The sequence below is a fragment of the Dendronephthya gigantea genome, unplaced genomic scaffold (assembly GCF_004324835.1).
Source record: "Dendronephthya gigantea isolate DGI-Jeju-01 unplaced genomic scaffold, DenGig_1.0 000001F, whole genome shotgun sequence".
NCBI lineage: Eukaryota > Metazoa > Cnidaria > Anthozoa > Malacalcyonacea > Nephtheidae > Dendronephthya > Dendronephthya gigantea.
Genome location: NW_021163011.1, coordinates 6467571 through 6478369, shown reverse-complemented (window position 1 = coordinate 6478369; position 10799 = coordinate 6467571). Strand labels below are relative to the sequence as shown.

The following is a 10799-nucleotide window of genomic DNA, read 5'->3' as shown; positions in this document are numbered from 1 at the left end:
AAGATATTTTATTGTACTCATTGAGTGTTTTCTCAGTGATTTCCCGTGATTGTCCACCGGTAATATAAAAATGCTCCCCACCCATCCTTCTACGCATATATCTATTTACATACGCGTACGGATGAAGCAATTCTTTGCGGAGGGTGGGCGAATAATTTCAGCTAAAATTGCCCCGACCTAACTAATTTCAGCCAAAATCAGTTGCCAGAATTTCGAGGACATATTTCCCATCCCTTGCATCCCTTCAGGTCCGCCCCCCAGCATCATATTCAATTGTGCCTCATTGTGGTTATAGGAAACAAAGACCCTAAAAAACTAACCTCTTGAAGCACTTCCGAGCTCGTTCGTCTCCTCGGTCTCTTAGCATCACGAAAAAGCCGAAAATACTGTAGGCATCTTCTACCTGTCAATCCAATATAAGTTTTTTGATAGTTTGCAAAGACAAATATGCCAAACAAAGACGTTCCTATGATTATCATGATAATACAAAGTATTTAAAAAGTCAACATATAAGCAAACATGATACAACATAAACATATCACAAATGAATGCATTTCTTCTATTTTTCTTATACCCAATCCCGTTGTTTTATAGAAATTGACCTTATAATCCATGACAAATTGACAATGGTGTGATCACATGAAACCATACAAAAATTCTTTGTCTGTGAAAACGTCACCATCGAGTGGAATATACTCATAGCTGTGATTGCAGAATTTCAACACTTAACTGAAGCTGAATAATTAAAGCTGGTCCAATAAGAATATATGATTTCCATGACAAAGCTCTTTCGTCACGGAAAAGGCTTTTTACAAAAGGGGGTGCGCGAAACGCATGCATTCAATATTGGTTGTAGATGCTGAAGATATAATTCGACAGATAATAGCAACCATGACTTTGAGATCTCTTTTATCGATTGTGGTTATATCTAGTATAATTCTTCATGTGTACAGCGAGGTATGTATATGTATATATATAATAACTTTACTCGCAGTTTTTTTTATATATTGGTGGACATGGTTAGTTCGCTATAATCACACCTTATAGTTCTGATCACCCAAAATTTTTCAGTTCGGGGTATCTAATTCGTTACACTGGCACTGGCACGTTAGACATAGAATAGATAGAGATATATCCAGATATTTAGAAATATCCGCGATACCGATAGCTTGTAGTTTTGAAAGCAATGATGCATTACCGCGCACGCAGAGCTTTTCTATAATAAACGTTGGACTCAGATACGCCTAGCGTGTGGATATAGCTGCTGGTCAACCGTCAACTTATTGTATTCATTGTATATGAAAGTTAGGAGACAATCGAAATTAGCTGGCTAATAACAGCAATGATTGAATGTTTTATCAGTTGGCACTCACAGTATTTGAACGTGACATAGTAAAGAAACAGTAAATAGACTGTTTATTGTAAGTCTACAATTGAGGCGTGTAGCATCAAGCATCAGGCCAGCAGAAGCAGCTGATTAGAAGCAGCATTTAATGATATATTAACATATCATATCATCTTCTCTAAATGTTATGCCATTATTATTTTAACACCCATATAATGAATGAACATCACACATCAGTATTTCTAATTTTCACTATATAGACGATTGACCAAAAAATTTTCAAGTCAGATTCATTGACAGAAGACGCTAACGTAAGTTTTCATTGATTATTCTCTCCTAATGACGAATACGTTCGTATAAAGATTCATTATTATAGTTAATTAATCTCCTAGTATATTTGATCGTCTATTTTTTTACAAATGCCGGATATTCAGGTATGAGTATGAGTTTATTGAGTTACGTAAATTTATTATGCGCCACCATTCGACCATTGATATCATTTTACGCACGGAGGTCCCATGCGTATACAAAATCAGAAACATTTTCTGATGCCTGCATTGGTCATAGTAGGAACCTGCCGCATGGTTTTCATCCTCGTAGGTTTTCGTATACTCATAAAAGAGTACCGACGTAGAAAATCTTATGATTGAAATCATTGACTGATGATAAAAACCATGCAGGCATTAAGGCAGGGTTACTATATCAATATAGAACCAGCTTGGTAGCCTCTACTTAGCAATATTCTAATGGCCACCGCGATCTTTCGACGACTTCTTTCTGTGTTCTATTCCCAGCGGGAGTATTCATGCCATATCCAGCGATGCCATTTTTGCTTTCAATATTGATTTGGTTCAACTACAAAACTATCAGATTTTACACCCAAGACCCTACTGCGCGTATACTGAAAAGTCATCTATTACTATATACTTGCAGTGATGATTGCTTCAACTCAGCCTATACTGACTATACTGTCAAATTCTGACCCAAAAGAGATGCATATTCTTGTCTTTGCATCTTGTTCTCTTGTTTATTTTGTCAAATACTTCTTGTGTTTTATGCAAATAACTGCAGTGCAGAGCAGTCGACCATAAATCCTGATGCATGTGTTCAGTGTTCTCGATCGTTCGGGCGACTGAATGGAAATAATTTATCCCTGACTTTCTTTAAACTCCAGGGATGCCGTGTATAGCGAAGCAGAAATCAAAAACATAAAACCTCACGTATTCAGTGTTTAGCACAATTTTCGCCTAATCTGGTAAACCAACTTATGCCAAAATATACAAACTCCATTTTCAACCCTGTTCAGTTGTGAAGGAATTTGTAACATTTTTTTCCTGGAAACATTAAAATCGATCAAGCCGGCAGTGACATGCAATGCCGTTTATCGATCATCGATGATTTTAAGAAATTGATTATCGCTGGAAGAAAAAGCATTTTAAGTGTAAAACTATAAATTAGTTTGTTTGAACAGCGTGAGTGAAGTATATTTTACAGGCTATAACTGATGCACGCGTCGAGAAAGTTGCTTTTGGTTCAAATTCCGTGCACAACACAATTATACTTCTTACTGTTAGTGTTCGAATAATTCATTCGTGATTTTGTTACAGCAACAAGATTTTTTATTGCAGAGCTCAGTTATCGCTTCACCGCAAAGTCCGCAAGCAACAAAAGTTTATATACATTATTATTCATCTCTATGCCTACTAACTATAACAAGGAAATACCATGCATGCAGATAGACATTTTTTTAGAATCAAAGATTAATTTGGTTTCTTCATTGTGGGCGAGAATATTTGAGAAATACGGCCATAATTTCCGGAGTGACCAAACTTGGGAATATTTCAATTGCCTGTGTTTTCAAATGCCGCATTCCGAACTATTATTGACCGAGTCCTTAACTTAGTTTCAAGTTATCGAAACCAGCATCTTAGAGCAGCATAGAAAGGAAGGAAATGTTTTAATCGCAAATCCTGCATGTTAGCCTTTGACATAAAAAATTTTAAAATGAAATACGTTGAACGCAGCAGAGCTTCCAGAGGGGAGGGACTTGGTTAAAAAAAACCCGAAATTACGAAGGTACTATGCAAAGGTGGGGAGTCCTGTATGGTTGTGTAATGCGGATATTTTAGAGCTTAAATCCCCCGCCTTGAGAATCGCGTATTGAAAATTCGGTCGTTTGGTCCCACATATAAAATAATACAACGAACCCTGATTCAGGCGATTCTCAGGAGCCAGTGTAAACCAAATGTTATACCGGGACTTTGCTAGTCTGTCATTCAGTACCAGTGAAAGGAAAGTGTAGTTGTACAAAGGAAAGTGTATAGTTGCACCGCGCGCTAACGATTGTCGACGCATGGTTGTATCTACGACTAACTAGCTTTGCTACTGAGTCAAATTAAATAATTTATATCCTATTCTTAGTTGACTTCTCCTAATCTTATATTTACCTTTTTATGTTGAAAATGTTTTTCTTGAAATTTTAGTTTTTTAAACTACTGGAAATGATCCAACATGAAAACGCACATGCTAGACATCTTATGAATTTCAAGAAATCGCTGGACTCAAAAAGAAAAGTATGTTACATGTAACAACCTTGTGGTGCTTTGGCTTCTGCACAGTGCAAAGATATAATTAATCGGATAAAAATGAACCTTAATCCTGAGATTCAGGGACACTATAGTGGATGCCTAAATACAATACAATCTGCTCCATGTACTTTCGCTACATTTTGCACCACCATTTCTGCAATATTGCATTCAGTTATGTGGCGTAAAACATTTACATTGCTCAACATTTAAAAATTTGTATCTTTAGTCTATTCCCTCAACGGTCTACAAAAGAATGAAAACGAAAGTCCTGGACTCTTTGAAGGAAGATTTCCTCCGTCGCCGTGCATTATATGATGGTAGGTAATTGCAGCCAATCATGTGGTATAAATACTCGATCTCTATTGTCGTTGGTTGATGCATAAAGAAACACATTTAGAAACACAACTTCATTGGTCATCAACAATGGATCGCAGAGCATCGCCGACCGTCTGCGAGTGATAAAAACCAGGCTTCAAATTTTCATTGTAAACATGGTGCATATGCAATAAATTTGCATGCATTTTCTTTCAGAGCAAGTTAAACAGTTAAAGTCAATTGAGTGCCACCTGAATACAATTCCGGTAGAGGTACCCTATCCAACGACTGGATTTTCCTTCCCTGCTTTCATCGAATTGAATCAGTGTATCGGTGGATGTGGATTCCGTCCGCCATATCTAATCCACTGTGCACCACAAGAAGCACATCCAGTCTATTTTAACGCCATCGTATTCGACGGCACAACCCACAATATTGAAGTGAAAAAGATGTTCAATCATACGAAATGTGGATGTCAGTGTACCGTACAAGAACATCATTGTAATAACGAAACTGAAACGTATGATGCTGTTGAATGTAAATGCAAGTGTAAATTTCTCCCGCATAAATGTGACCAGGTCACGAAGGTAATAACGTTTTACTGCAATTCATCACAGTTAATAGAATATATGTGGTTTGGAGACTAAATAAAAGTACAATACAACTCATTAACTATGTTATTGTCCACGTTTGTGCAAAAAGATGGTTTCTTTCTCGTCACGTGTCTATTGTATTTTAGCCAAATTTACCAATGGCATTCGTCTTGCTAAGCTCCCCAATCTTGACTTGAAAATATGTTAATTATAAGATTGCTATTGGTTTGTCTGTGCAAAATACAATAAAAATGTGATAAGAAAGGAACAGTTTTTTGCATAAATCTACCTCAACATAGTTAATGAGTTGTATTGCAGTTTTATGCACGTGGTCTCCAAACCATGTATATTCTATATATTAGCTGAATTCATATATATTATAAACAAACCTATACTATATGATTAATGATCAAGGGATGTACTTCAATTCCAAAAGTCGCACTAAGCCATATATAGGCAGTCTGGTCAATGCGGTTACGTCATACTATCTTATTGTAATCTAATCTTATATTATTATCGTCATACTATCGTCTCACACAAAACATTACTTATTGGCTATTGCCTTATTTCGTAAAATATTTTTTCGTTTCTTTAGCAATGGGACACGGATCATTGTGGCTGCAAATGTATTTATCCGCCTTACGCATGTTCAAACACCAACAAATTATGGAGTTCAGATACCTGTGATTGCCAATGTCGCCCTGGTATAGAGAGCCGATGTAAAAGAAAAAACAAGTTATTGAATAGCAATACATGCGAATGTTATTGTTCACCAAATATAAAGTGCCCAACTGGAACAAAATTAAACAAATCGGACTGCACTTGTTCATTACAAGCCTGAAATATTTGGCATCTTCAACAAATAAAAAAGCCGGGCAAACGTGTATAACGTTGTTAGTTGCCTGAAAACATTATGGCATGTATTATAATTTTATTTTAGTCAGTTTTATTCTGTATATTTATAAATTGTTTTGTTAATATTATAGCAGTGCAAAGATTCATTCATTCATTGTTAGTTATTGTCACAATTCACCTCACAGAATACGGGGTAAACATGATTTGTTCCCATATACTACAAGGCTATGCATGCATTGCAATGCATGTCGCGATATTTCTTTGGATATGGTGTACAACCGCTGTCCTGAATCCCATCTATGCAGCATGAATTTTATAGCACTGCAAATATAGTTACAGTTACTAAACTGTAAAAGTGTCTACAATATACCGTTGAAGTTAACATTGTTATTAGAGGTACTGTGTTGGACACTCGCCATGATGATGTATCACACATAGTCCACAATCTTTGATGGTGTGAGTCCTGAATTTTCCATTCAGAATGAAGGCAGGCAAAAGTCGAACTTTTAATTTTATACTGTCGGCAATGATAAAATATATATATTGAATTTACATACCCTATACAAATATAATTAATACAAGTTTTCCTTCATCGACATGATCCTCAAATATCGCTGGCTGCTATTTCACTTTTTCGAAGATTTTCGTTTATTTACCAAATTTGCCAAAAAGAATTCCCCTAAATAAGAAAATAACGCACTGCCTTAAGATTTCATTGCAACGTCGACGTGGAATGTGTTCAAGCGGTGCACACAATTTCGCATCACCAGAAATTAAGGCTCTTTTCCACTCATCGTAAAATCAACTCGCAAGCTCGCTGCGAGTGTTTGCATGTAATTAAAATAAACTGTCAAGCATTGTGATTGGACGAAAGTACTTACGGCGAGCTAGTTTTTGCGATGAAAGGAGAGCCTTTGGTGACAAAATGGCGTTAGTGGGTGAGAGCCTTTTGTGATAAAATGGGTTCAAAATGATACTTTCAATTACAGCTTCTTCATTCAGAGCGCATCAATCTGTACATGCTTTAATACATAAAATATGGCAAAGGCCAAGTAACGTACCAGCCTTGTACGAAGATCTAACCAACGGGCCACTTGCAGTATATGCGAAACCCAATTCTTGTCCAATTTTCTCCCAATGTTCAAATTTCTCTGGTGTTACGTATTCAACTACCTAGTTTAATAATGACAGAGTGGATTGCACTGAAGACTAAGAAACTGGCCACAGACATACATTCAATAGCGGTAAAACACGCGGTTATTATTAAACCTTAGATATGAACCAACCTTCAAGTGTAATCTTGTAGGTTGCATATACTGTCCGAGGGTTACACAATCCACATCAACTTCTCTGAGATCTGAAATTCAACAGAATTGCCTCAGCATGAGAGGAGACGGATGTTATTGAAATAAGAATCTCCCCTAAATTGATTTGTTTTTTTTGGCAAACTTCGAGGCCCGACAGTTCATTACCTTTTAGAGTTTGCAGAATCTCGTCATCAGTTTCTCCAACACCCAACATGATTGAACTCTTTGTCACCAAATCTGGTCTCACGTCTTTTGCATGACGTAAAACGTCTAAAGATTGTTTGTACCCGGCTCTGGGGTCACGTAAAAGCCTAGAAAATTAATTATCAATACGATATCACGAAAAAAGCAACAAGAAAGGACTTATATATACATCACGTGCTTTGAAGTACTGACCGTTCTGTCCACCCATCTGTGAGAAAAAGGGGGGGGGGAGGCCGCATAACAAGCGCGATAACCGGGGGTACAGTATCGCATAACAAGCGCGATAACCGGGGGTACAGTATCTATATATTCAGCAGTAACCGATAAACGTTAATTTTGGGAAGCACAATCAACTATACAAAAGGTATATGCACCCCAAATTATGATGGCATATATGCGTCCCAATATGATCGCATCGGTTTTCTACCAGGTTCCGTACTCGAGGTTTTTCATAACCTCGTAGCTACGTTCTGCAGCCACGCTCGCCAAATACATGCAGTACTTACAACTGAAGTCGTTCCACAGTTTCCACATTATGGGCGTAAACATCTAATCCTGAGTCCACGATTGTTTTAACCTGATCTAAATTTCCCCGAAAATCTGGTGTGAGACATTCAACCAACAGTGACGGGTTCCTGTGTAAGAAAATTATAGAAAAATATTTACATCGCAGTTCATCAACTTTGACACTGAATATGACCACTGCATAATAAAATACAAAAAAAGTTATGCGATCTAAACTGATAGTGAAGCTGGAAAATAAGATACTATTTAAAACGTCAATGTCATTCTATTAATTAAACTGCTGCAAATTATCAACGCCAAAAAGGGGCAAAAAATGATGGCTAAAAGATAGTATTTAGTGGCATGCCAATTTTTCTTGCATGTGGCTGTGATTAATCAGTAAGATAATTTGAAGTAAAACCTCACTTTTCTTTGATTTTGATCACTGTCTCAGCAAAATGCGAGGAACCGCCATCTGGTAAATCTAAATGAGAAATGGTTAATATTTGAAAATAATTTACTGGTGACATGCATCAAGTCATCCTTGTTCAGTATTAAGGTTAATTATGGTTAAATATGTACTTGTTAACACTAACCATCTCTATCAACAGAAGTAAGAACAACGTAACCCAGTTCCCATTTTGAAATTGCTGTAGCTGTATTTTCAGGTTCCATTGGATCTGGTGGTGGTGGCTTCTTGTTTGTTTTCACTGAACAGAAACGACATCCCCTGGTGCACTGGTCTCCCAGGAGCTGCAAAACAAACAGAATGTGCAATATATTATCAGGCTAATACAGCCATACTTGCTGTTTTAGTGACTCAGCCTAATATTTTAGTGACAGGCTATTATTTTTAGCATTACCATGATTGTTGCAGTTGCTGTTTGACCGTCTGTTCCACCCCAGCATTCACCGATATTTGGACATTTTGCTTCCTCGCATACCTTGGATGAAGGAGAAAATAGAATAATATTCATGTCTGAATCAGCGAACTCAAATAAGACTGGAACGCTCACTCTGTCGGAAGTTCGAAGCCAAGATGGCGGACACTGAAGCCTTTCTTGTAGGTATGATCCTGGCCTCCACGCAGAAATTTCGTAGGTAAAATGGCGGCAATTATGATTTTCCTTTGAAATTTCCATGCCGGAGGCCTGGATCATACCTACAAGAAAGGCTTCATGATCCACCATCTTGGCTTCACTCATTAATGAGGGAAAGTCAGAGAGTGAGCGTTCCAGTCTTATTTGGGTTCAATGGTCTGAATATATGAGACATACCACATTGCATGCATAATGACACTCAGTGTTACCATTTCCTACACCTAGACTTAAACATGACAACTAAACCATATTGATTAGATGAACAACATTCATTCTAGGTGGAGTACTACAAACTATCATTATCATATAGGTCATGACTTACTGTGGATAGATTAAGATCTCTCAGAGATTCTTTTAGTTTGTAATAATTCTTCCCAATTGGAATTTCTGTTTTAAGCCAAGGTGGTAACCGTAACCTGAAAAAGAATACAGAAAATAACACATATTTCTTAGTTCCAATTTACCAACAGGTTTTTGATAAAAAACAGGTTAAATAATCATGATTAAATAAGGCAAGTAATAGTCCTAAAGCAGGAAAATCGAGTTTAGTACAGTCTGCAGACATCTCATCTGTGTGCAGTTTGGCACACATACCCTTACGCACCATACACTTATGTAATTAACATAAACAATACTATTTTTACTTACTTATGCATATTCTAGCTTTGATTATTAAGAACTTCCAAACAAACCTTTTCCCTTTAATTCTTTTATATGGATTGAAATCCCTGTCAACATCTTCAGACAGAAAATCTTTTAGATCTGGCCCATTTGCTAAACTCTCCCTTTGGTCTTTAGAGAGTGTTGCAAGATTCTGCCTTTTATAGCAAAGGTGCTTGGCAATACCCCGTAAATTAGGTAATAGAAATACCTGTAAAAACAATTCATTTAGGAATATGTATAGATACAGTTGTGTTAACTTAAGAAAGTTTGTGATTGGTTGAATAACTGTACAAAAGGTACTTTAAGAGATAAAAACTATAATAATTGGGGCTGGATAATTTTGCTGAAATCTAAAATCAAATAGTGTAAGCAATGAATAAAAAAACATTAGGCCTAAAATGTGAAAAGTTGCATTTCTAAATTTCAAAATTTTTTGGGAAAGCATGCCTCTAGCAGGCATGTACCTTACAGGGCTCGCAGGGCAGACATTACCCCACCTCCCAGCATTTTTAGGCCAGCATGTCTATTGTCTATGAATGCTCCCTCTGACTAACAAAAGTGGACTGGTGCTGTCAAAAAACTGCAGGTCATTTAGTATTTTCTTGAAATTTTGTAGTGACTGACTGTTAAATGTTTAGTTGAGAGTTGAGACTGGGAGCCACATCCAATTTTCAATATGTTGACTTCATTAAATACAGTAGGAAATAGAAAAGGTCAAGTGTTCATGCACTTCACTGTTCAGCTTTTGTTGAACATATATCACAGCTTAAACTGCTAAAAGTTTTATCTACAGCAGCAGTTCTTTGTCACGTTTTTCAAAAACAGCAAAGGCATAATGTAACAGATCCTTTGCTGGCTTTGCATAAGGAGTACAACAGATCCCAGAGAGACTGAGAGAATTAAGTGATACTCGTCTCAGTGAGTCAGTGGTCTGTGATAATATTTAATATTTATAATATCATTATATAAAAACGTTTACTTTAATATAAAACATGGTCAAAGATGTACAATCTGTATTACTGCATGAAATATCAAATATGCATCAATCCCTTGTAATCTTCTTGATTATTATTGTGTGAAGTTCAATTAAACAAACCTTATTTTGTTTGGCCATCAGACATCTTCGGACGCTTGACGACGCCATTTTAATATTTAAATACTGGTGGATATTTTGGGCACAGAGGGGGGAATATTCAATTTTTAGGAAGATATGACCCATTCTATCCCTCTACTGAAAGGTTGATAGTCATGGTCACTCAGTGTCAGTAGTGGCTATATTAAGTGGTGATTGCTCACTGGTCTCAGTAGGTCTCAGTAGAGTGGTC

The 10799-nt window shown here is 36.8% G+C and overlaps 2 protein-coding genes across 2 annotated transcripts; one reads left to right on the top strand and one right to left on the bottom strand.

The window, feature by feature from the left end:
* Positions 1-826: 826 nt before the first annotated feature.
* On the top strand, positions 827-5697 carry LOC114523854. The gene is made up of 6 exons (XM_028544900.1): positions 827-957; positions 1606-1656; positions 3829-3918; positions 4160-4250; positions 4465-4835; positions 5437-5697. Exons 1-6 carry the CDS (start codon positions 835-837, stop codon positions 5680-5682), a joined length of 972 nt encoding a protein of 323 aa, XP_028400701.1. The 5' UTR covers positions 827-834; the 3' UTR covers positions 5683-5697.
* A 38-nt stretch (positions 5698-5735) lies between these two features.
* Positions 5736-10783, bottom strand: LOC114523846 (lipoyl synthase, mitochondrial-like). Its single transcript, XM_028544891.1, has 11 exons — positions 10571-10783; positions 9504-9682; positions 9134-9227; positions 8575-8655; positions 8308-8464; positions 8138-8195; positions 7714-7842; positions 7169-7314; positions 6983-7053; positions 6758-6869; positions 5736-6375 (listed from the first exon to the last, which is right to left on the bottom strand). The coding sequence occupies exons 1-11, from the start codon at positions 10691-10693 to the stop codon at positions 6323-6325; spliced, it is 1203 nt and encodes a 400-aa protein (XP_028400692.1). The 5' UTR covers positions 10694-10783; the 3' UTR covers positions 5736-6322.
* Positions 10784-10799: the final 16 nt, after the last annotated feature.

Excerpts from the sequence above, each read along its gene's own strand:
- LOC114523846 (XM_028544891.1), bottom strand. The coding sequence starts at position 10,693 with ATGGGTCATATCTTCCTAAAAATTGAATATTCCCCCCTCTGTGCCCAA. Across the intron at positions 7,843-8,137 it reads GTGATCAAAATCAAAGAAAA|GAACCCGTCACTGTTGGTTG; the intron begins GTGAGGTTTTAC and ends TTTCTTACACAG. Across the intron at positions 7,054-7,168 it reads GATTCTGCAAACTCTAAAAG|ATCTCAGAGAAGTTGATGTG; the intron begins GTAATGAACTGT and ends GTTGAATTTCAG.
- LOC114523854 (XM_028544900.1), top strand. The coding sequence starts at position 835 with ATGCATTCAATATTGGTTGTAGATGCTGAAGATATAATTCGACAGATA. Across the intron at positions 1,657-3,828 it reads CATTGACAGAAGACGCTAAC|TTTTTTAAACTACTGGAAAT; the intron begins GTAAGTTTTCAT and ends TTGAAATTTTAG. Across the intron at positions 4,251-4,464 it reads TCGCCGTGCATTATATGATG|AGCAAGTTAAACAGTTAAAG; the intron begins GTAGGTAATTGC and ends ATTTTCTTTCAG.